This window comes from Manacus vitellinus, unplaced genomic scaffold (assembly GCF_001715985.3).
Source record: "Manacus vitellinus isolate BGI_N305 unplaced genomic scaffold, ASM171598v3 scaffold_9_pilon, whole genome shotgun sequence".
Classification (NCBI taxonomy): Eukaryota; Metazoa; Chordata; class Aves; order Passeriformes; family Pipridae; genus Manacus; species Manacus vitellinus.
The window spans coordinates 7576852-7603261 of record NW_021940917.1 but is presented as its reverse complement, the minus strand read 5'-3'; the positions used below and the strand labels follow the sequence as shown (position 1 = coordinate 7603261).

Genomic DNA, 26410 nt, shown 5'->3' with positions numbered 1-26410 from the left:
TGCCATCTGCTCATTCTGGTGTTCCCAAGGAAGTTACAGACACACATATGCTGCTCTATTTCTGTTGAGTTTATTAAACTGGCCCAACATGTTCAGAAATTACTGAGAAGATGGATAGACACACACATTAAGACTGTGCAATGACACTAGCCTGATTTCTCTAAGAAATTCTTGGTGGTTTTGTTTTGTTTCATAGCAGACTCTTCATGTATGAAATCACCATGTCAAACCATACCCGGAGCAAAGAGTCTTAAAATTAAAGAACCCTGTTACTTGCCACAGCCCAAACTTCCTGTGATCATTTTAAGAGTCTGTGTCTTAGTTTCTGCATTTGTATAATGGAGTAAATATTTCTTTACAACATATGAACAGCATTTTGTACTAAGGTCAGTAATGCTGTCAGGAGGAAGCATCAGCAATACATACAGCACAGCTGACTAATTTTCCAGCAGTTAATGATGTGGTAGATCCATCTTAGCAATCAACTACATTTTCATTTTCCAGCTCAAAGTATAGATTATGGGATGTTATCCTGGATAGGCAATAACCACCTACAAGAAAAAGAAAAGAAAAACCAGTGTAGGTGCTGGAGCATGTCCAAAGAAGGGCAATGAGGCTGGTGAAGCGATTAGGAGCGGCTGAGGGAGCTGGGGTTGTTCAGCCTGGAGGAGGCTCAGGGGAGACCTCATCACTCTCTACAACCACCTGAAAGGAGGCTGTAGCCAGGAAGGTATTGGTCTCTTCTCCCAGGCAACCAGCAATACAAAAGGGCATGGTCTTAAGCTGTGCCAGGGGAGGTTTAGGTTGAACACTAGGAAGGAGTTCTTCAGAGAGAGAATGATTAGACATTGGAATGCGTAGTCCAGGGAGGTGGTGAAGTCACCGTCCCTGGAGGTATTTAAGAAGAGACTGGATGTAGCACTCAGTGCCATGGTCTAGTGGACAAGGTGGTGTTGGCTCAAAGGTTGGACTCAATCTCAGAGGTCTTTTCCAACCTAAGTGATTCTGTAATGTTTAATACCAGAAGAGAAACTGAAAAGTACGCTACCCTTGTATTAGCAAGACGCAGATCTGTCACATGGAGAAGTTGATGCCAAGGATCAAAAGTCTGTGACACTTTTGAGGGGGTGAAATAGGGAATGGGAGAAGGTAAAGTCTTCTCCCATGAACTGGACACCCATTAGTGGTCAAAGCCTGTTAGGTGAGCTTTTGGAGCACATTTTTCAGCTCAGTTGCATTCAAAAGGAATCCAGTCTGGGGACTAAGAGACCTCAGTGATATGAACACAAACAAGCAGAGTAAGGACAATCTGGAGACTGATTTGAAAAGCACACCCCTGATCTAAACTACAATGCAGGGGTGAGTGTTCCCTGCACAGACCACTCTTCTCACAGATCTGCTCTTTGGCCATGGGGTTACCACAAGGTGGGACTGGAAGTGCCATGAGCACTCCTCATGTACAACACACTGGGCATCTCCCTCACAGACAGAGTAGGTGAGGTAATGATAAAGCAGGTGATGTATTTCCCTCAACCAGCAAAGCCAGAAAAACAGAGAAAGAGCACAGTCAGCTTAGGACTCTAAGTTACAGGATAGCAAAAAAAAGTACAGTGCAAGCCTTGTAGCCACACATGCGAAAAAAAAAAAAGAAAAGAAAAAGCAAGTTCATTATTTTGAAACTATGGGATGGAAATAAAAAATAATCCATGTTTGTCTCATTCACTGAACATTTTGCCTCGCATTCTAGTTAGGATAATGCTGTGTGTGAATAGAAGAAAATAACATCTAGGGACCTAAAAAATCAGAATAGGACACAAGCTACAGTATCTGAAAACAAGTGACTATTTACTGCAAAAAATCCCTCCCATTGTAACAAGGAAAGAATTGGCAATTTAAATTGCCAGTTCAGCAGCAAAATATGTTTAATGAATCAGTGAATCCTGGTATTTGTGGTAGCATACAACCAAGAGAGGGGGAAAGGGAGAACAGAAACATTCTGTCGGCTTACCTCTGGATTATTCTGCTTTTTGCTCATCCTTACATCTTAGGGGGAGGTTTGGCTGGTTGGTGTAGCCTAACCACATGAAGGCTGAGAAAAGGAACTGGCTGAAGGACAGACAAGTGATAAAACTATAAGAAGATAAACAAACAAAGCTGTGAATTGGGAATTAGGTTCCTAATCACTGACAGACTGGAGTCCCAAATGCCTTCTAAAGAGAAATTCTGGCAAGGAACTTATGACTCAATAAATTTTCAGGAGAAGAAGCAATCCTTTGAACTTCAGATAGGAATCCACATGTCCTATGATCTGATGGGAGACATGGTTGCCATTTTCATCATCTACATTGCCTTACACTTACTGGCTTTCAACAAGCACTTACAGGGACCAGAAAGCAATTCTTTTTTCCTCCGGTATGCATAATTCAATATTGCTGTTCCTAATTCCTGAGTATAGCCTCTCCTCAATTTTTCTGAATGCTAGAGATCAACTGCAAGGTAAGACTTTGATTTAGCGTGAAGGGGAAGGGCTTTCTGCTGTTCACTGTGGATGGCATTTGGCCCTCTGGATATTATGTGGGAAACAAACAAATGGATTGCCTTTGCCAGAGTAATATACCACACACTTCGTCTCTTTTGCCCTAGTCCTGCATGACTTGGTACGGTGAGTTTGGGTCTTCAACTGACAGCCAGCATTTGCTACTGCCAAGAAGCATTTTTGCATAGTTACACAGCTTAGGTAACAGCAGACATCTTTCAGCATCTGCAACTGCAGAGGGATGAATAACGATGTAAATGATCCTTTCCAGTTCTTCCCTTTCCTAATTAAGAGAATACATTCAAATCATTAAAGCCATCTGTGTGACAATTATCTTACTGTGAAAGCTCGGATCAGTTTTCCTCTTCCAGAACCTCATCATTTCTGATGCTGTTGTTACTGATTAGGCCTAATCTAAAATTTCAGCTCTCTGAAATGTGCACTGCCTTATCGGATAGACTGTGACTACTGTGCTTAACTCTAAAGATATTTTGAACTTATAATGATAATGTTCTTCAAAGTGTTCAATTCCCTAGCTGCCTTTAATAAGGATCCTATACTTCTTTCACCCTTGAAGTATTTTATTAGTCTATTTTTCGAATTGTTCATGCAACAGGGGAGATACTTTAAGAAGAAAATTAATTTGTACAACCTTTTTGATAAAGTGCCTGTTGCTTACTTCTTCTTCTACTTTATGCTAAAAGTACGGTTTCCACAGAGTTAATAGTATGACTAACTGCTTTTTTCTAGAAACTGGGAAAATAATCTCTACTATATCATCCAGTTTAAGCCTTTTCTTTATTATTACCCACTACCAAAATTCAAAGGCTTGACTGGACCACCATTTCACAGAAAGAAACAGCATGAAACATGACATTTTGTTTAAGATACAATTCTTAATGACATGAAGATCAAAGTCTAAAGCTGCAGCAGTCACATTTAGCTACTCATACTCAACAGAAAAAGCAGTTTACCAACCAGTATTGCAGTACCCTAGAGGAAACAGATATATAGACTCACACAGGTGTTCTCCAAAACATATTTTTAATGTATTCTGCATCTGGAGCCTAAGGAGAGTAAGAGCAGAGAAATATGCTTGTTATTCCTTTTTTACATTACTGTTAAAGCTAAATTACTTCACGTAAAAAAGAAACTGCAATATTTCCATACACGGAGCTAGCCCTGCATAGGAAGTCTTCACAATAGAATGGAACACAAGGACAACGTTAGTTAAAACCAAACCAACAACAGCTTTTTGTTCTGCCCTCACTGAGGGCTCAACAGTTGCTTTTACACTCACAGCCAAGAAATAAGAGCAGTCTAGTATGTCTCTCATCAACTTCCCCAAAATCACTTTGAAGTATTAAATACCAGTCGGATTCATTGTAGTCACAGAAGGTAAAATTAGTGTTTAGTCTACTTTTTTGTGCTTCTCAGCATTTTAGAGTATAACAGTCCTTCCACTCTCTACTTCAATGCATGAGGAAGCTATTTCAAGAGCAGTTTTATCCTGCCACTGTCACCTTGCAGCTGATACAAAACTGAGAAGAGGCACATTTTTTTCTCAAAAGGTTTTTATCTTCTTATTAATCCTCCTTTAAGGATTTTGCTTTAGCATTGTATTCCTTTTTTTAAAGTAGTGTTTTGTAAAAATGGAAAGAAGTTAATTTTAACCAGTTACAAAACAGTTGTTAAAAGACAGCTCTTTGTGGACTTAGTAAATACACAAAACTACTTCCTTTCTGTTGTAAAGTATATATGGAAAACTAACACACTGTTGCCTTGCATTTCAGAAAGCATCTTTACACTGCACTGAACAAACAGGACAGAGACACCGCAGACAGCTGGAATCTTGTTTCCAGCCTAAGTGATACAAAAATAGGAATAACATTTTAGAATTTTTTTACGAGAATATTTTTCATCTTCCTTGTTGAAGTGCTTCAGTTGAAACCCAGAATGATTAGAAGCTGCTTTAAGCATATATCCCCTTCACAAAAAATGTAACTTCAGAGGTTTCAACAAGCAAGGAGGTATCAGTGTCTTTGTCTCAAGGAAGTTTAACCTGTAAGTTGTTTTATCAATGTAAAACCTGTTTCACCCCTGCAGGGTGTACAATTATTTCCGCAGTGTTGTCAACATTTTTCTGTGTCAGTAGCTCAGAAGCAGTGCATCTCATCAGAAAAACAAAAAAGGCCAAATAGGAAGAAAAGAGAAGAACAGTAAAAGAATGAGTTAAAAATATGACAAAAATAAAACCATTCTTTGTGTTCTGAATGCTTTTTAGTTCCTTGTCCTTACCACAGCTTGCAATACCACTGCATTTAACATCAATATGTTTCACTAAAATAAACTTATTCTCACCTCTGAATAGTAACAATAATAATAATAAAAAAAATAAAATATCTGGTCCAGGAAACTGGTATCTATATTGAAGTGGAGACAAAACTCTTTGTATCAGGGCTGAGGAGGCAAAATGGCTACTACCCATTAGCACAGGCCTTAGTGGCACATGCATCTCAGACAGGGTCTGCTCTCCCAGCCCTCCTTCCCAGCCAGTAAATCCTAAACTAACCCCTAACACGTTACTCAGCACAGGCTCTGTACCAAACTGTTTTAAAATTAAGAGAAATAAAACAGGGTGGTGTAAACACACAGGGCTAAATGCAAAGTTGCCATAAATGCATGAACTCTCCTGCTGGGACACCTAAGTCCAAGTTATCTGGCAACATAAGTGTTCAGCAGAGAGGCTCACCACCATGAAAAGTTAAATTCTGCATAGAGGTGATAAGTCTTTCGGATTGATGCACTTCAGTAGATATTTAGACAGAACTACATGCAATATATCAGCATGTCCCAATAAACTGGTTTGTTTCTAAAGAGTAACTAACACAGTAAGCCTTCCTTGTAGCAACATTCACTAGATTTACATAGATGTAATAGTGATATGTTTTCATTTTGGGAATGTTTTCAATTTTAAAAATTTGCTAGTAAAGAACAATTTTTAGATTATATTACTGGACTAATGATCATAAATCACAGAATGGTTGGGGTTGGAAGGGACCTTAAAGACCATGTAGTTCCAACTCCTCTGTCACAGGCAGGGACATCTTTCACTAGACCAGGTTGCTCAGAGCCCCATCCAGCCTGGTCTTGAGCACTTCCAGGGATGGGGCAGCCACAACCTCTCTGGACAAGCTGTTCCAATTTCTCACCACCCTCACAGTGAAGAATTTCTTCCTAATATCCAATCTAAATCTCTCCTCTTTCAGTTTAAAGCTATTCCCCTTGTCCTATCACTATATGACCTTGTAAAATGTCCCTCTCCAGCTCATTTGTAGCGCCTTAAGGTACTGGAAGGTGCTATAAGGTCTCCTTGGAGCCTACTCTTCTCCAAGCTAAACAACCAAGTAATAATGTCCAGCTAATACTAAACAGGGTATTTGCCAGTTACGAAGACATAAATTTAAATTATAACCCCTGAAGAGCAATACAGATTCCAAAGTAAAAACTCTAAAAATCCCTTTCTCTGTGACCTATACAAAAAGAATTATTCTTATGACTTGACAGATAATGTGTTTCTAGCATGGTATGATTTGTTGATTATCTCTACTTACAGATTAGCAGAAAAGCATTGAAATATATCAATTCAAAAATCAAGCTACATGTTCTCACAAATGACAAGCTGAGTGGCATGTGTCTTAAGCATTACAAACCAGAGCAATTCAATCAATTGATTAGAATTTTACTCCTGTGTGATGCAAGCAAAACCTGCATGCTGGCTTATATCAGCAATGGCATGGCCAGTAGGACCATCCCCCTGTATTCAGCACTGATGAGGCCACAACTTGTTGTGAGGCCCCTCACTACAAGAAAGACATTGAGGTGCTGGAGCATGTCCAGAGAAGGGCAATGGAGATGGGCACAAGTCTGAGCAGCTGAGGGAGCTGGGGGTGTTTAGCCTGGAGAAAAGGAGGCTCAGGGGAGCCCTTATCGCTCTCTACAGCTATCTGGAAGGAAGTTGTGGCAAGGTGGAAGTAGGTCTCTTCTCCTGAGTAACAAGTGATAGGACAAGGGGAAACAGCCTCAAGCTGAATGAGGGAAGGTACAAATTTGATATTAGGAAAAAATTCTTCATGGAAAGGGTGGTTAAACATTGGAACAGGCTGTCTAGCAAAGCAGTTGAATCACCATCACTGGAGGTATTTAAAAGATGTGTAGATGTGGCACTTAAGGACACAGTTTAGTGCTGAACTTGGCAGTGCTGGGTTGAGGGTTGGAGTCAAGGGTTTCTTCCAACCTATGATTCTTATAATTTTATACAATGTAGACATAGCAAGGGACAAACAGGTGAAAATTGCTTCAAAATAGCAAGTCTTATAGTGGCAATACACAAACAGCACTGCTTTCAACACATCTTTGCTTAAAAATATCCCCATAATTTTCCTAAGAATGGCTAAGCTAGTAGGCACCATGCTGTGCACTGACAGAAATGCCAAAACAGACCAAAAGCGTGGAAGTACTATTCTTATATGCTCCCAACACACATTCTTCCTCAACTTAAATGACAAAAACGTTCCAACATCAACTTAAAAAATAAACATTAAGTATTAAAAAGACCCTCCTAATCTAATTTATTTGGATTCTAAATATCTTTCTCTAAAACAGTTTGTTGAATTTCTGGAGTAAGAACCCCATAGATACACATACTGCCCACCACTGAGATGAGACATTTAAGTCAAAAATATCCAGTATGCTAGACCACTAAATTTGCAAGTAACCTGTATCCTATCCAGCAGAAATTAATTTCACTTTAAGACATTTGCAGGGCTAATGTGCCGTAATAAATCCTACCAATAATCAACAGTAAAGTGCTGAATTATATTAATTACCTGAATCGCACTCACATTTATGATCTTCATTTATAGACTTATCGAGTCAAAAGAGCCCTTTCTGTTGTAGAAGCTAAGCTGTTGTGCAAATATTATAAAAATATGTACTTTAATTAGGAGCTATATACACAACAGAACTTCCGCTTTTGTTAAGTAGAGCTGACACAGTAGAGATGAAAAATCCATGCAAGTATTTCTAAAGATACTTAAAAAGAAGAAAAAAGGACACTGTTATAGAATTTCCAATATCCTGGCAGACAGCCACTTACTATACTAGGTGATGTCTAGATCTGGACTGATAAGCATCATGCCACAAACATGCTTTAGTTTCTTCTGTAGATTTGCAGATTTTAAAGTACAGCATATATTTGAACTACTTCTCATTAAAGTGTATCATTAAGGTTTGAGGTTAAACTCTGAGCAAACTTCACATCTAGTCACATAATCAGCACAAGCAAGACATTAGTGCAAAGGGGAAGGTGTCAGTTGTACATAATGAGGACTCTTCCCCCAGTTGCACGATGCAATAGAACAATTTTCAGATTTAAAGTTCAAGTGGACTACAATCAGACAAAGCAAGATTTCCTTTTCCCAAATTTAGGACAAATTTCCAGAGGAACAAGATGAAAGCAATCTCAGTTACAGCAGTCAAAAAAGTCAAACCCAAGTTTGGAGAGCTGATAAATAACTCCAAAATTTATCATGCTATGAAGACAGCATTCTCAAAAGAGCTCCAAACGAACTGCAAAACAAAATTGGCATTTAAGTTGAAATTGGCCAAGTGCTGCATAGAAATATGCTCACACACAACAGTCATGTTTAAGCCAGTGCATAGAGAAGATAAAAGCACTTATGGTAGTTGCAAATGTTAACAAGTCCATACAACTTGTACAGTTTAGCAATGAGTCCATAGAAAAAGAAGAGAGTAAGAGTAGAAATGCTCAAGCAAAACCAAAAAAAGATGACCTTCCAACTGTATAAAATCCACATGACAATTACAGTAGAAAGACATCAGTGGAAAATACTCGTCTCAGTCCCAAACACTCAACAGGCAAATAAGACCAGAAAAGACAAGCCTTTGGCAGACAATTTGAAAGTCTAGATATGGCATTACATTTCTAAATAATCCACAAAATATATTATATGGCATATTCATATTAAATACTGGGTAACCAACTCTGCAGATCTGATGCTAACAACACTTTAGCCAATGAGAGCAAAATGGAGCAAGCTAAGGGAACGCTGGTGTATCACAACAGTGCTCAAGGAAAATATTATCACCAAGTCGTGCTTCAAAAACAGTGCTCTGGGACACTACACTATCATCTATGAAGCAAAACAAAGTTCTCTAGTTTTTCAGGGATGTTCCCTGCATAGGATATGTTATGATTCACTATTACACGAGCAGCAAGACACTGCAAAGTAGTATGATTTATGGGCTGGATTAAATTTTTTGCTATTTCCTTCTCATCCAGCAAATCACTAGCAGTTTGTTTATGGGAGTTTGTGGCATCAAAATGTGAACCTGACTTGATAAGAAGATTCATGATGTCTGGATGGTTGTTCAGTGCAGCAATGTGTAATGGACTGTTGTTATCAGAGTCTCTGACATTTACATCAGCACCACATTCCACCAGGATAGCAGTAACTTGTAGAGAGGGGAATTTACAAACTGGGTAGCGACCGACACAGGTAGTATTATTGTCAACAGCAAGGTGAAGTGGACTGAAGTTATTCTTCCCTCTAGGCTGAAGTTTAAGAAACTTGTAGATAGTCTGTTTCTTAAAATGTTCCTGTTCTGCGCTGCAAGGTACTTTCTCCAACAAACAAATCAAATGCAAAATGATGGAAAGGGCTTTGTTCAGCTGTGTTGGATCAGGAAGACACTGGGTTTGTTTCATGGCTCGTTCTATTTCAAGAACACTTTTGCACAGTATACCCATTAGATCATCAAATGTGACAGTAGTGCCTAGCAGACCTTTTGCCCTATCCTGAAGCATGAATGAGAAAAGTTCAGCAAACGACAGCAAACTGCTGGCTGTCATAGGGCTCAGTGGATCAAGGTTGCTCTGCTGCATGTCCAAAGCATATTTCCATAAGTTGATGCAACGCTTGAAGTTTCCAGAGTCTGCATAGACAGCACCTCTGTATCTAATATAATACGATGTGTCTGGGTGAGAAGGGCCAAGAATACGTTCTCTAATTAATAATGCTTGCATTCTCATTTCATCAGGATCTGCAATAAGATTTTCTAGCTCTTCTGAGCTGTTTACCTCTTTAGCATAATCATACGCCATAATCAGTGTTTGTGGCACAGGTTTGCTCAGGATATTAGTCCTATCACTGTATCTCATTTCCATAGCTCGCTTCCAGTATTTCAAAGCACCAAGCAGATCTCTCTTTTTGTCCACGAATGTTGCTCCTAGAAGTTCCAGTGCATTTATGCGCTCAGCCTTACTAGTCTGTACGTGCTGGGTCAGAAAGTCCACGATATTTGTGTGGCCTGTAACACTGGCTGACAGAAGGGGAGTCATTCCATAGCCGTCCTTTTCCATTTTAGCACAATACTTGAGAAGCATCTTCATGATCTCCAAACTTCCAGATTCAGCACAGTCATGTAATGCTGTATTTCCTGCAAGAGAAGAAACATGACTAAATGAATCATAATCAAGTTATAGTCCGAACCCCACCATGCTAATAGTTAAAAAAAAGTTAAAAAAAGTCAAATATTAATAGTTTTAAAATAGCTTTTTCTACACTTCTGTATTATGAAAGCTTAGATGACAAGTCAAAATATTCAAGATCTGATTAAATATCAAGGTTACCAGGCAGTTATGAAAATAAAAATGTTTGATATTATGGCCCCAAGTTTTTAAAAAAAGCAAAACTAAACCAGAATTAAAATGCAAGTCTCCACTACACAAAAGCACAGGAGTAGGAATTCCACTGTGTCAAAAGTCAAGCAAATGGGAGACCAGTTTGGTTGAACAGGGAACTCCTCATGCTGCTCAAGAGGAAAAAGAAATTGTATGATCTCAGGAACCAAGGTCAGGCTTTGACAGGGAAGGTGAGGAATTTGACAGAGCTGTGCTTGACATAAGTAGGGACAAGACACAAAAGGCCAAAGCTCAATTAGTATTGAAACTGGCCCATATTGTGTAAGACAAGAAGAAAGGTTTTTAAAGTACGTTAGTAGCAAGAGGAGGTGTAACGAAAAAATTAGACTGATACATGTTGGAGACGGTCATCTGATTATTAAGGGTGAAGTAAAATGGAGACATTCAATGTTTTATTTTGCCTCAGTCTTCAATAACACACAGGGACTGTCCTCTGCCCAGTCCCTGGCTTCAGAAGATGACTGTGGGAATAGTGACTTTCCATTTGTCTGGACACTTCTCAGGGACTGTATCAGCTGAATGTTCACAAGCCCACAGGACCTTATGGGATTCACCCTAGAGTACTGAAGAAGCTGAGCGATGATATGGCAGGTCCTGCCTCCCATCAACTATCAAAAGTCTTGGGAGGTCCCCACTGACTGGAAGCCAGATGTTATTTCATTTTATAGGAAGGGCAAGAGGGATGACCCAGGAACCTACAGATGTATGAGTCTAACCTCAGTACTTGGACAAATCATGGAGTAGATCATACTGAATGCTACTGAAAAGCATTTAAAGGACCCATCAACACAGATTCACAGAGGAAAGTTCTTTTTTAGTTAATTTGATATCCTTCTAGGATAAGGTCATCCACCCAGCAGATGAAGGGAAGGTGGTGGATGCAGGGTTTTTGCATTTTAGTGAGGCTTTTGATAATGTCCCTCACAGCATCTGCCTGGGCAAGTTGTCCAGCTGAGGAACGAGTAGGTTCAGGGTGCACTGGGTGAAGAACTGTCTGAAGAGCTCAAAGGATTGTAGTGAACGGGGCTACAGCCTGCTGGCAACAGGTCACCAGAAGTGCTCCTCAGGGCTCAGTTCTAGGGCTGTGCTGTTCAATACATTTGCCTATAATCAATATATTTGCCAATGATCTGGATCCAGGAGTCAAATGCACTGTTAGTAAGCCTGATGATGATTCCAAACTGGGAGGTGCTGTTGACTCTTCCAGATGGATCTGGATAGTTTGGTGCATTCAGCAATCATCAGTGGCACAAACTGAACAAGTACAAATGCACCCGAGATTTAGTAACACCAGGCACAAATATAAACTGAGAGAGGAGTGGTTGCAGAGCAACCCTGCAGAAAGGGACCTGGGGGACCAGTATGAGTCACAGTGTGCCTGGAGAAACCCCATCTTGCGGAGCATCAAACACAGCAGAGACAGCTGTCCAAGGTGATTATCCTGCTGTTTGCAGCACTGGCACAGCCCCACCTTGAGCAATGTGAGCAGGTCTGGGCCCGACAATTTAAGAAAGATGTGAAGGTCCCTGAATGCACCCAGAGGAGGGCAACCAAGCTGGTGATAGGGCTGTAAGGAATGTCCTGTGAGGACTTTGGATTTTTCTAGTTTGGAGAAAAGGATGCTGAGGGGTGACCTTGTTGTCTTTACAGCTTCCTGAGGGAGAGAAGTGGAGACAGAGGTGCTGAGCTCTTGCCCCGGTATCCAGTGACAGGACAGATGGCAACAGCTCAAAGCTGTGCCAGGGGATGTTGAAGCTTGACAATGAGGAACCTTCTTTGCTGAGAGGTGGCCAAACAGTGGAACAGGCTTCCTCCAGAGGTCGTTGATGCCCAAGCCTGTCAGTGTCATTACCTTTGGTCAATGTCCTTAGTAATTTGATAAAATTTTTGGTCAGCCAGAAATTGGTCAGGCAGTTGGACTAGTGATTACTGTAGGTCCCTTCCAACTAGAATAATCTATTCTGTAAAGGATTTTGTAACTGCTTCCAAGTATAAACCAGAAATTTAAGCTGTCTATCTTCACATTGCTTTACTTTTCCCTCATCCCTTGTTAAATTTCCCTCCTTCTCTATCTCTAGCAACAATTAAAAAATAGTGAGATGTGTATGAAAATTAAAGCTGGGATAACCCAACATTGGCTTTCTTTTCATCTACCCTACACCTCTTCCTCTCTCCATCTGCCAACCCTTTTGATGGGTATGTTTTGAAGCAATGATTTTATATAGACAACACAATCCATCAGAACAGACCCTCCATCTCAGCTGGGACCTTTGAGACTGCCAGTATATTCTGAGGGGGTAGAACATTTTGTCAAGGGCATGTATATACCCAGACAAACTATTCTTAATGCTTTCTTAGGCCTTTATACTGAACTCCCATCTTAATCCCTCTGCTCTTGTAGTTAGGATTCCCAGAGCTAAGAAGAAAAACATGCCCTCAACACACAGCATGCAGCCATCTATCTTACAAGCATCTTATCATTTACATGCAGATTATTTTTCATTAGCATGACATTGTAAAGTCTTTCATTTAATGGCATTCCAGTTCCAACACCATGTGAGGAAATTTCTAGTAAGCACTAGTGCCACCTATTTGAAAACTCTATTTACAGAAAATTAGAGAGCAAGTATTGGACACCACAGTTTAATATCTAACTATTAGGCTTCAACTAGATTAAAAGTTTGCTTAACTTCAGATATGAGCATTTCAGTGGAGAAGAAAGGAAAGATGGAGATAAACTCTTCTGGTCCTCTCTCAACATAACGGAGTCTATTACGTAGTTGACTGCTTTAAAACCACACAATTTACATTTTCCTTGTTCTTTATATTATGTATATACACACTACAGACACAGGCACAGAAAGTTTTCAGCCTCACACAAAATTAATTAACAGAAAATTCATGTTAAAATCTGCCCTCCAACCCAATTAAGATCTCCTAAATAATTAGGCCTGCAAATTCCAGTTAACTGTCCCTCCAATCATCACTTTCTGTTATGCTGTCAGCAAGTTTCCACATTCACAAATGAGAACCTAATTTTCTAAGGGTTCACTGCCTATTCCTAGTAATCAGATTTGGCTTTTAAAAGTTAAGACAGACAAGTTTCAGGAAACTTCCTTATTTGCATTTTTCGTAGGCTTTTTTTTAATGCCAACAAGAGAGCGATTTACGGTGTGCTTTGCCACTGTATTTCTAGTCTCTAACAGAACTTACGTGGGTTAGGAAGGAATGCAATAGAAATCTTTAGCTCATGTGAGGGATAAGTGTATTTGTATAGTCTACTGATCTGAACAGCTTCTATTTATCTTCATACACTTTAACTTTTTTCCTGACTCTGATCTCTAGAATCCACGGTTCACTCTTCATTCTATAGCATTAGTTAATGAAACTCCAGTCAAAAGCACGTTTGAGATCTGCCTTAAAAGCCTAACACTGTATAGACTTAAATTGAAACTAAAATGAAGGTGAAGTCTTTACATTAGTACATTCTTTCTGCAAAGAATGTATAGTTTACACTGGCCTGAATACAGTAAATTCAAAAGCAAAACATGTCAAATTAGTACACATATATCTATATAAGAAAAAAGGTTTCATAATTATTAAATACTTCAAAAATAGAAAACGTGTTCCATTTTCAATTATAAGAACTTATACAAATAACTTTGACATCTTCTAGCTTACCTCCTTTCTAACAGGACACAGTAAGAGTACACAAAGTTGAAGAAAAAAAAACCCACAAAAGCAAAATTCAGAAATACTTGGTCAAACCATAATGACTGTCCTCTGAATTCCACATGCACTTTTCACCAGCAGATTGAGACACCTTAGATCCACAATGTAAACCTATATTCTGTGCTTTGAATTAGCAGATTGTCACACAGCAGCTTGCTTTTATCTTCTGTTGGCAAAGCCACCGAGACAAGAAAATGTTCACCCAATGCTTTGCAAGTTTTGGTATGCAGAAGAAGTATGCAGAGACTAAAAGACTGTTTAGATGAATATTTTCCAATGGGCACCGGGCATTTTGCCTTGGTTTCCTCACTAGTATCCAGATCATCCACTCATCACTCCTTCTCTCCTAATCTTTCAGTTCTTAAAACTTCACATGTATATTGGTCTCCTACTTCTTCCTCAAACAGGTTTGTTGACCATCTGAAAAAGAACTCGGCATATTCTAAGGCCTCGTTGTTGCTCTCAATTCCAGCAACCAGAAAACCAGCAATAACAGAATATGCAGTTATCCAGGACAAACCGAGTCTCAATCCACGCTCAGCAGAAATCAAAATTTAGCTGACAGACTAATGAAATTCACAGAAAAATGCATAAAAAATTATTTTCAAAAGCCTGTGACTTAAGTTTAGCAGGTTTTTGTAAATATAGCAGAGCTATGAACACATTTTTTCCCCTCATATTTTAACTGTAGGATCCAAACATTTAAATAAAAAAACCCACAGAAAATATTAGATTGTTTTACAAACTGAAAGTGAGCTTAACTTGCAAAATATTATTTTCCTGAAATATTTTTGAATAGTGGCCAGTGATTTCACTATCATTTACTAACAAGTAAGCAGAGGAAGACATCTCAACACAAAGTGGCATCTGAAATTATCTGCTAGATCAACATTCATAAAGCTGAATCTAGCTCATGCAACAGAAAGTGATTTTCAATCCTTGTAACACTCAGGCAATTTTTACCATTAATAGAGAGCATTAAGTTAATTATAGGTCTGGCCACACTACAATCTCTACCAAGACCAACAAAATTTTCAATTGCAGGAACAGAGATTTAACCAAATTTAGGTGGATTAAGAGTTGGTGAATTTGGCATGCATAATTTATCAGCTATAATTCCCTCTGTCCTTACTGCACATCGCAGACCAGAAAACTGTCGATACCTCATTATTGAGAAGGACAAGACCTTTATATTCCTAAAACAGGAAGGTGTCACACGCAGACAAATATACAAACTTACCAACACACATACATTTTAAGTCTTCTTGGTATGCTGGAAAGTGTAGTTAAAATGCAACTACAGCAGTTAATCCAGAACTAAAGACTGGCTGGTTGCTCAAACCAGGTGCAATCTGTACTTATTGGTGAAGGCAAAACCAGAAGCACCCGGCTGAGCCACCAGTTAACACAGGCACTTCAGGGTGTATTCAAATCCATACACTATCCCTCACAGCAGAGCTCTAAAACACTGGAGTTGGCACTACAACTTTCTACCTACAAGTCAATACTTTTGAGGTATTTAAAAGTCATAACACAAAAGTATTTTAAAGACAAATAAGCCCAAAGGTATCAGTAGCACTGAAGTTCTTACTATTGCTTCACAACTACAAACATACATTTTGCCATCTTGGATCAACACCAGTTATTCATATTACATACTGCAGATCCATCACTGTATGATTGACAAAAATCCATACAAAATAAGGTTGGCCATTGTCTGGGTAAATTCAATCCAACAGTCTGTATGCCATTAATTTACAATGCAGCTATGTAGAACATGTGGAAATATGTTTAAGACTCCAAGGAATTTCACTACTCTGCCCAACTGGATGTCCTTAAAGTAATTTAGTTTTTTCATTCATATTACAATTAAGTTTAAACAGCTGTTAGGGACAGTTTATCAGAAGTAGTGTTGTTTTTTAGTTATTTATACTGCAGTAGCCCTTAGAGTTAAAATAACCACAGTTCATATTAAACCATGTAAATATTAATAACACAAGGCCATCACCACTAATTTTTAGAGGCTGCACCTCACTTAGTTTGACTGGATGGTACAGGTACAGGAGTGGGAAGAATATATTGTAAGAAACACAAGTTTCCACATAAAAGTGGGTAGTTGTAGACAGATAGTTGAGAGCTGCCAACTTAAAAAAACCACCAAAAAACAACTTAAACCCCAGTCTTAAGAAAGAACAACATTACCAGCCATCTACACCTAGCAAGTATCAAGTTAAATGTGAGGAAGAACTTGAAAGAAAACATGGCAGTGGCCTTAATATCTAATTCGAAGGCTAAGTTCCATACATTGGCCAGGAGTTGAGCAGTTCAAATAAGTATGGCAAATCAATCATTATCCTGTGAATTAACTCATCCATTTCAAAACACTGTACTGTCCATACTGACAGTAATAAGTAGCTGAACACAATTCAGTAGTTAATGAAAGTTTTGTAACATTATTTATTCAGCAACAATCTAAAAATCAATATTTTCTCTATTGCTGTATTAAGAAGGAATAAGGTTGAAAATAAGCAAAAGTAATTTGAAAGTCATTCTCTTTGATAAGCCATTTTCAAAGAGACACATATAAAGGTGTTGGCCATATTTAGAGTATTTTTTTTAAAGGTGAGAATGATTATTTCCAAGTAGGTTTCAGGTAGTCTTTTCAACCCATTTTTAACTGCAAAATGACCTGCAGGAATTTAATCATGTATCAGAGATAGTTAATATTATGACAACATGAAGGGCTCCTCCTTCTTGCCCAGACACAAAACTGGAGTAGAGATACTCTGGTAGCCCCGATACTTCTCTGCTAGAATGTGTCACTGTATTGTACTGCTAATACCGCTTACAAACCGTTTCTGTCTGTATAAAACTTTACCATTTACACTATCTAATAACTTTCTCTAATTAGAAACAGCAAAAAGAAACAGAAAAACCACACCTCCAGTCCCTCCAAATCTTGTAAACACAAATTCAGGAAAAGATATCGTCAGTTGGCACCATAGCTTCGTATTTTATTCTTGGGGTAACAGTACTCCTTTAAAAGTGGTTATGAACATTACAGAAACACTTCACCTATCACAGAACTAATTCTCTAACTATCCTATGTTTCCAAACTTACTGGACTGGGGGGTGGGCATTCAAATTCACAATGAGGACAGGTCTTTCTATGTCAGAAGAAAGTAATTCCCAAAATAGACTGGTAGCTTGTGACAGGGGAGTGAAAGAAAATGAAGCCATGACACAGAAAGTGATTTGCTTTGATTTGCAACCAATTAAGTGCATCCACTTCCCAGTACTTACGAAATGCTTGATCAAATTTCCATGTGATAAAACTTAAAATTTAACATTAATCTGATTTCATATCCAAGATCATTAAACATAAGAGAAAAAAAAATTATTTAAATGACTGAATACTGTGTAAAATTAACCACATGTATATATTTTTGCAGCCCTACAGATGATCAACCACTTTTATAAAGTGAAATTGTTCACGTAATGTTCATTTTTTTTCTATCACAGCACTTAGAGTAATTCAGTCTTCCAAGTATTTTACTGATTAAAAAAAAAGTAACATTGCTAGATGCACACACACGGACAGTGCACAGGAAAATTGTCACATATCCCTACACTCAGTATGCATGGCAAAGAAAAACTAGAAGTACGTCTTCCCTTTTAGCAAAAATTAAGTTAAAAAGTAAGTAATTCAGTAAAAAATGCAAAGAACTGCTAATCTCAACAACTGATTTTAATCTAGTTTCCATATGCTGTAATGGAATAATTCCTCTCTTGCTCACCAAAGTACTTAATGAGAACAAGATTACCAGTTATTAGATTAATAACAGTGTGCTGCTAATAATTTAATTTCAACATAACCTTCTTTTTAGTTGAAATTCAAGAATTTATTCCCTTAAATGTATCTTTTTAATTTAATTCAATTTACGGACATTCTTACTGAAGTTCAGTTTCCACACGGTATCACAAACAATATATCTATAAAATGCAGTGCACTGCACCATGTAATACCTACCAAAACAGAAATAAAAGCAACACAGCACACTTTTAGAGCAAGGGCTTATTCAAAGGGGGGGGGGGGTGAAGCAACAACTAACAAAACAAACAAGCAAAAATAAAGCCCAAGGGGTTTTGGTCTTTTTTGTTCCCTTCCCAGCCCCTGCCTTGCCCCGTCACCAATAAATGTATGAATCTTGGCAAGCAGACAAGACAAACAACCTCAGCAGCAAACAAACCTGTCAAGACTCCTTAATGTTTACTGTAAGAGAAAATGAATTATTTTTAACACATACTAAACCATACTGATCACAAAGGAAAAAGCATGCATCTCTATAATCCCCCTATTTCTGGGTCTTCCGAGTTTGTAAAGGATTTTTTCCCTTACCGGCAGCTTTCAATGTTACACTTTCCACTAGCCCATAAAAACACAATACTGAAACAGCACTAGCCCTTGATAAAGTACTACTGCACATATAACCTTGATACAGTACCCATAGAGACAGAGGTCTGTATGCTTCTGTGCTTTCCAAAGTGAGGAAGCAAAGTCAACAAGCCTTGTTTTCCATATTATTCTACAAAGCTATTGTAATCAAACACTGTGCCAGTGGAATTTAGGAATCATAATATTATTTTCAATTTTTTAAAATGCAATCAAATGCTCCTGTGCAGATCCCAAGAGACATCTAAAAGAGTGCCTAGTTCAGCAGTTCTTATTAGACTTTCTAATAATCAGAAGGAGAAAAAAAATTAGTCTTTTGGCTAGCTGACAAGTCTGATAACTACAGAAGAGGGATAGAGTTAGCAAAGATGACTTGCAAAACCACAAAGATCACCTTGAAGAGACCATATAACAAACATCTGAAGAATGGAATGACTTGTTCAGAAAAAATACCTGCCTTTCAAGCAGGTATTTGGAAAAAAAGTCACTGTGCCATTGCATTCAGATCATCCTGGCTATCAGCATATGTTTACTTAATCTACAACTTAACTCATTAATTCCTGCAATAATGGATATTCATTCCCCTTCTTTCTGCAAATCTGGCGGAGGAGGATAAAGCATAACACAAATTATCAAAATACGCATTCCAAATTTTCAAAATGCAAGATTTTGAATCTTGTGTCACGTCTGGAGTTAAAACAAAAGTATAAGATTCCATTAAAAACAGTCTTCATGGAAAAGAATTTTATTCCGGGCATTTATATTAAATATTGTATTATTAAATATAAAATCCAACAAATACAGTCTCAAAGAGCCCAGATCTGTAATCTGAAGGCCCTAAGCCCACTGCCACTTGTATTAAGAGAATAAGCATTTCCCTTCCTACACATCGCCAGACGAAGACTGTGCACAGAAACAAATCAGTGAAACGTGTTAGAGAATCAAAAGGTCTGTTCTGAAGGTAACTGTAAGGGAGCACCACCCTAATAACAAATCACTGGCAGGCTTTGCAATGCAGCAAACATAAATCTGCATGCAGCCGTCACAGAACGTCCTCCTCATCCGGCGCAGAGGTAGAGCTCTGCTTCACTTGAGCTTTACTTCTAGGGTTATGCCTCGTCCTGAAAAAAGTGGGGTTCCTGCCACTCTAGCATTATCCACACCATTCCTCCTTTTAGAAGCAGCATAGAACCTTGTCACCTGAGTATTAATATATGCAAGCGAAACTTATTAAGCTTTCTTATTTTTATCTGCAGCTTCTCAAACCAGTAGACTAGAGAAAGTTATTAATTAGGAAGACAGTGGTGAATTACCTATGTAAAGCACTGCTTTGGCTGCTTCACATCTAGAGATACCTTTCCAATTTTCCACAATTATTAAATAAAAAATCCCACCTACCCTTCTTACCCTAGGTATCAGTTTGTCCCCATGGCTTATAAAACATTTTTAAAAAACCCTTTGTTTACACTTCTGTGGCCTATGTGCTACACGGAAGTTTGGGGAAACTGTGAAAGCTCAGATTTGCAAAACAGTAGAAACTAAGACAACTAAAGGTTTGTACTTTCAATTCAGAACCATTGGCCACCTTTCACAGGAGAGCACTCATCTACCCCAAACACCTTATAACCTCCTTCTTCAGCACCATCTCCTATGAGACAGTGCCAGATCTACACTTCACCTCAGTGTAGCAGCTAACTGACCCAGACTCTGAAATCTTTATGAACACCTGTACTTCTGCACTTTCATAACTGTCTTTTAAAAACCTCTGCATTCTGAATTTCCACAGTCCAAAATACAGCTGGGGGATTCTGCCTGTATTTTAGAATCGGTATTTCACCTTTCACCTGCTCTATACACTTAGACATATGTGAACTTACCTGTTTTCTCTAATATCAAACTATTTGGATTTTTCCCTGGAACTGCCAACACTTCAAAACATTTTCATATTTACATTTTCCTGAGTTTTAAAATATGTATTAAATTCGACTTTGCAATATGAAAATCCAGTGGAAAACCACAAGAAACAGTCCAAGTAATTTTTGTCCCCTGTCCCACCCCAGGCTGCATAGTAATCTCCCACAACAGCACCTCCACTGAAGTTACGTAGTTCTGCTCTTACAAGGAGCATTGCAATTTTAAATGCAACAAAATCTGAAATAGTTAAAGCTTTTTACATCTTTCACAGAACAACAGGTTTCTCTATACATGGCCCAAGACAGGGACTACCTAAAAAGAGCTCACGTACAAGGGCAGCAACAACTTCTACTACTGAAGAGCAGAGCACTCAGGTGCTCTGTATGTTCCAGCTACAAGCCCAGACACACTTGTCAGCTGTTTACTACATAGCAGGGAGGGGTAGAAACTGAAAGTAATACAAAAAGTCTTTGAGGTGGAACGTGACAATGTAAAATGAATCCTGCTGGATCCATTTTAAAATTAATGGCATTTCTGCATACAAAACTTAGAAGGTGAGTCTGCTGAGTCTCAGAAACTGCAATGCCCATAATGTCGCAATACTAAGGGTTACCAGTTTTCCTCAGTTCTTCTGCCTTTCCACAGATGACTTCCAAGGTTTATAGTGCTTGCTTGCTTTACTTCACCACTGCTTAACTTCAGAGATCAGACTTCTTTAATACACCAAAAAGTACGTTCCTGTCCTACCAGAGATTTCCACATACTTACCAGCAGATAACTATTACCTACAGACATCCATTTGTACACGTGGCAGTTCAAAGTATAAAATGAGTTTTAATGAGCTAAACCATATTCAATGCAACTTTAATTACAGATCAATTATATACCTTAAGAACTTTTGCTAGTGTGCCTAGGTGCAAGTCACACAGAAACTAAAGGAAGAAGCGAGAAAAAGGAATTAAGATAATAGACAGTACTGAAAATCCTCAGGAATGTGTGGCTGCCACTCAGTCAGTTAAACAAAGACAAAAATGCTAATGTACTAATAAAGTGAACAAAAAGAACGAGTAAGGTAAAGCCTACTCCACCAACACAAAATGAGGGAGGAAAAGCACTGCAGAGTTACGTCTTTTTTCTCTGTTACATCAAATATTTAACAGCACTCTTCTGTTCATACCTATTGTATGAAGGGATAGATTTAAAACTAAACCCCAAGTTTTTAATTGTTTACACACTTTATATTTAGCTTGCTATTCCAAGAACACTGTTTAGAAAAATGACATTTTTATCCTACCACAAGTCCATGATGATTCATAAGCAACCTCAAATCCTTACAAAGTAAGATTTATTTTGCTCTGCCCACCTCTGTGACAGATCTGTAGTTTAGCTTCCTTTACATTAGACCCACATATCTGCACAATTTGCTGAAAAACCACATATTTAACCAAGAAGCTTTTCCAAAGATTACTCTCATAGTTGGTGTTTACCAATAATAATAATCTAGTCACACAATAATCTAGACACTAAGTATATTTTAACAGAAATAACAGTCAAGGTACAGTATACTATTACAAATGTAATAGCCTGAAACAGGCTGTAGAAGTATTACACTACAAAAAAAAATTATTACTGATTAGTAATATATATATGCATATATATACAAAACCCAAAACCTGCTGAAATAAAATCCTGGCCCAGTGAGCTAAAACATTAACTGTAACTTGCAGTAACTGGTTGCTTTTCAGGTAAATATCACATCCAAATGCCAGTTTGAGATGTAATAAAACCCCCAGTATTCAAGCCAAGAGATCCAACTTATGATCCCATCAAAAAACCCCAGAAATCTTCATTTTGAGTGGTAACACCAGGGCAAGTGCAAACAGGGGCAATTTTGAGATCTGTGAGCCACTGGAATTCTTCTGTTGAGATCACAGTCACCTGCAGCTTCATTTCTTTAATCCTATTATGTGTTTTTGTTTACCAACAGTGAAAAAGGTCAAAAATTACTCAATAGTTCGGAGGCAGAGGGTGAAGAGCAAAGTCGTTTTTAATTTTTCCAATGTAGAAAGTAATTTTTTCTCCTTTATGCATACTTTCTTGTATTACCCTTACTGGCACAGGTCAGTTTTACATACAGCATTTTGCTTTGTCAAGAAATAGTTTGAAAACCAATAACGCACACTCACATATTTGAGTATGTTGTTACACCAGCCTACTAAAAAGAAGAGTTCTCAGCAAGTTTATTAGCTTTTAACACATGCATGAATATGACATTTCATATGACTAAGTCTTTTTAAGAATTAGGGGCTTAAGATTAAAGTTTATCAATTTAAAGTGAAATTTTATAACCCATGTTAACAAAAGAGTACATTAAAAAAAAAAGTAGACACACAGCTAAATACACTTAATCTCTTACTATGTCACTTCATGAAAGCAGAGTACTTTTGCACATCAGCCTCCTGAAGAAGTGAGTACCTTTACTGCTATTCACCACAACAAAAGTGAAGAAACTATCTTACCTTTAACACTTTTTCTGTTAACATCAGCTCCTTTTTCAAGTAAATACTGAGCAATTTCTTTGTGGCCTTTGTAACAGGAGATCATCAAGCAGGTATGCCCGTGGCGGTTTGATACTTCCAGATCTGCTTTGTGCTCCACAAGGTATTTTACTATTTCCAGGTGACCATCAAAACAGGCAGCTCTGAGAGGCGTCGAATTTGTCAGGGTCGTGTTGTTGACAGATGCACCGTGATCCAACAGACACTGAACCACCTTTAGGTGGCCAGCGGCCGACGCTGCCCACAGCGGCGGAGCCCCCTCGATGGTCTCGCCATCAAAATTCACCGAACCACCAACTTCTATGGACGCAGAGCAATGGTCCAACAAGTATTCCACCATGTCGAGGTGACCGTAGCGGGCTGCCATCAGAAGTGGTGTGGCACCATTGGTTTTCTCTGACATCAGTTGGGCCACCTCTTCCCTTGTTTTGCTTGCCAGTAGCTTGGAAAGGAGCCGCAGCTTGCCATCACGAGCTGCGTTGAAGACTGCTGTCTTTAGATCCATTTAGTCTGTACCTCTCTGCTTCCTGAAGGATACAGGCCTGCCTTTTTCACAGTCAAGACCTTAATGGAAACGCTCAGCCCAAACAGAACGTCCCCAGCTTCTTCTCAGATCAGTCTCATCTCGATGGGACAACATGGAGACTCTGAACAGGGTCCTGACGAAGCGCAGGCTGTGCTTGTCAGAAATCTGCAGAAGGAAGAATTCTCAATGTTTTCACGTCCTATTTGGCAAACAAGTAACCGCATTGTGTTTTCCAGCAGCTATACCCAAACAAGTCGCTGTTGTGGCGCGCCGGCGTCCAGCTGCATTCCATGGGACTCTCCCTGGCCGCGCGGTGGCCCCTGAGGAAAGCTACTCGGGGGGGAGGGGGCTGATCCTACCACCGTGTTACCCATACCAGCCACAGAACGATCCTCTTTCCCCTCACAGCGCTCCGACCGCCCCCCCGACTCGTTCGGATCGCACCCCAAGCGCAGAGCCCCCCGCTCCCGCCGGGAGCCCAAGCACGCACCCCCAGGGAGAGCCGGGTGGAAAGGCGCCGGCGGGGCTCCGCAGAGCCCCGAGCGGCGGGAGAGCCCGAGCCCGCGCCCCCGTCACGGCTGCCCCCGGTGCGCCAGAGCCCCGGCCCCCTCCCTCTCTCCCTCCTTCCTCTCACGGTACCCAGCCCGCCCCGCTCGCCTCCCCGGAGCTGGCCGGAAAGGCGGCCAGCCGCAGGTTACCTTCCCGGAGCGCTCCGGACCGCCTCCCCGCCGCCGCCCGCCGCCGCCGCGATGGACGCGCCCGCCACCGCCGCCGCCGCGCGCTCGCTGCGACGCCTCCATGACAGCCCGCCCCCCCCGCGCCCGCCCCGCGCCGGCCGCCCCGCCGCCGCCAACAGTGCAGGGCGGCGGCGCCACCACCCAATCACAGCTGCCGGGGCGGACTACGCCGCCGCTGGAGGGCGGCGGGGGCGCGCGGGAGGGCGGCCGCCAGGGGGCGGGGGGCGCTCCACGCTCCGCTGAGGGCGGGGTGTGGGCAGGGAGGGTGAGGGCACGGGTGAGGGGGGCGGCGGAGGGCGGCGGCGGGCAGGGGGCGAGGGGGGCGGTGAGGCAGGGGGCGGGGTGAGGGCAGGGGGCGAGCACAGCTCATACGGACGAACGTGTGCCTAATGTGTGTGTGCAATTGGTATATACCGTACTGTGGCCAGTTGTGGGCTCCTCAGTACAGGACAGACGAGGAGTTACTGGAGAGGGCCCAGCAGAGGCCACAAAGGTGGTCAGGGGTTTGAGGCATCTCCCTTACGAAGAGAGACTGCTGGAGCTTGGGATGTTTAGTCTGGAGAAAAGACAGAGGGGATCTCATCAATACATACAAATATCCTCAAGGCAGGTGCCAGGAGGATGGTGCAGACTCTTTTCAGTGCTGTCCCGTGACAGGACAAGGAGCAATGGCCATAAACTTAAACACAAGAAGTTCCACCTCAACATGAAGAAGAACTTTACACTGAGAGTGGCAGAGCACTGGAACAGGCTGCCCAGGGAAGTCATGGACCCTCTCTCTCTCTGGAGACACTCAAAACCCACCTGAACCCATTCCTGTGTCACCTGATCCAGGTGACCCTGCCTTGGCAGTGGGGTTGGACTGGATGATCTCCAGAGGTCCCTTCCAGCACTAACAATTTTGTGATTCTATGATTCTGTATATATATGCTTCATTAATTAATAAGCTTTGGGTTAAATGTCCAATTTTTGCAGCACAGAGAATGCTCTGGCCCTGGACAATGTCACTGTTCGGTGCAGAATTTGCTTTTGATTGACATTGCAAATGACTTGCTAAAGGCTTAGCACTGGATGTTTGCTTTATTCCTATGATAACAGAAAGGGAGAAAGATTTTAAAAGAGCAGAAAAATTTCTGTCACAACAAAGCATGTTACCTGCAGGCCTCAGAAAGGAAGAACACCACATGCAGAAACAAAGATGGAGAAGGACCATGAGCATTAATGGGCAGTAATTTGGACATGAGTTTGAAAAAGAATCTAGTGTCCTCCCTACTCCAGAAGGGGAAAAAAAAAAAAAGCAAGTGAGTGAGAGAACAGTTCAATTTGCAATTTTTAAAAGCAATATATCACAGCCTGGGCGGCCCTTTGTCCCTTTGCACCCTGTGCTGGCAAGATGGTGCATAGGCTGGTGTTTGTTTTGTCTGCAAGCCTCAGAAGCAGAAAGATCAAAAGACAGCAGTTGGGAATTTAGAGAAAAGCAATCAAAATTCTTAAGCAGCCGATGGTATTAATTAATGGAGAGAGATTAAAAGATGTAACTGTGTGTAAATGCTAAATTAGAAGTAAGTGGGGGTAAGAAAAAAAGAGAACTTTTTCAAGAGATGTGAGTGGAACGGAGGAATCCTTTTAAGAGCTTTACAAACTGTAGTCAACAGCAATTGGGAAGAAAATGAACAGAGGAAAAGGCATACTTATCATCCGAAATAAGGAAGCCTCTGTCAAGCCAGAAAAATAATTTCAAAATTGTGGGAGCAAATTGATAGAGTCATGATGGGGTGTGCAAATCATATCACATGTAAATAAGGTACAGTAGGGAACAGTTCTGTGCTGGAGGGAACACAGAGAGGCCTGAGAGACCTTCCCCCTTCAATCTCTGAAGTTTTCAGGGCAGGCAGCACCGATGGATCTGCAAACTACATGGCAGTGGGTGCAGTAATGCTTCTATGGATGTCAAACACAGCCTATCCTCACTCTCTCCCAGCTCTGAATTAGGCCAAGACCTGGGACAGGGTCCTGGGGAGAAAAAATGGTTAGGTATGCCAGAGGGGAATTGGAATGGCTTCTGCCGAGACCTACCACCTGGACTATGGCAGATCAGTCCTTGAATGCAAGCACAAGGCTTGCACTCAAGGGGAGTTTAGCCCCTGCCTGTCAGACCACTGGGATTC

At 40.3% G+C, this 26410-nt stretch overlaps 1 protein-coding gene and 1 long non-coding RNA gene across 2 annotated transcripts; both read right to left on the bottom strand.

The window, feature by feature from the left end:
• Positions 1-54: 54 nt before the first annotated feature.
• Positions 55-5634, bottom strand: LOC108641973. The gene is made up of 2 exons (XR_001922363.1): positions 2009-5634; positions 55-551 (listed from the first exon to the last, which is right to left on the bottom strand). It is a non-coding gene; the product is annotated as an uncharacterized LOC108641973 (long non-coding RNA).
• A 1881-nt stretch (positions 5635-7515) lies between these two features.
• On the bottom strand, positions 7516-24241 carry FEM1C (fem-1 homolog C). Its single transcript, XM_018086130.2, has 3 exons — positions 24204-24241; positions 22941-23670; positions 7516-10057 (listed from the first exon to the last, which is right to left on the bottom strand). Exons 2-3 carry the CDS (start codon positions 23482-23484, stop codon positions 8748-8750), a joined length of 1854 nt encoding a protein of 617 aa, XP_017941619.2. The 5' UTR covers positions 23485-23670; positions 24204-24241; the 3' UTR covers positions 7516-8747.
• Positions 24242-26410: the final 2169 nt, after the last annotated feature.

Bases quoted from the DNA above. Each gene is read 5' to 3' on its own strand.
- FEM1C (XM_018086130.2), bottom strand. From the start codon at position 23,484: ATGGATCTAAAGACAGCAGTCTTCAACGCAGCTCGTGATGGCAAGCTG. The intron at 10,058-22,940 runs GTAAGATAGTTT...CTTCTCTTGCAG, and splicing joins TAACAGAAAAAGTGTTAAAG to GAAATACAGCATTACATGAC.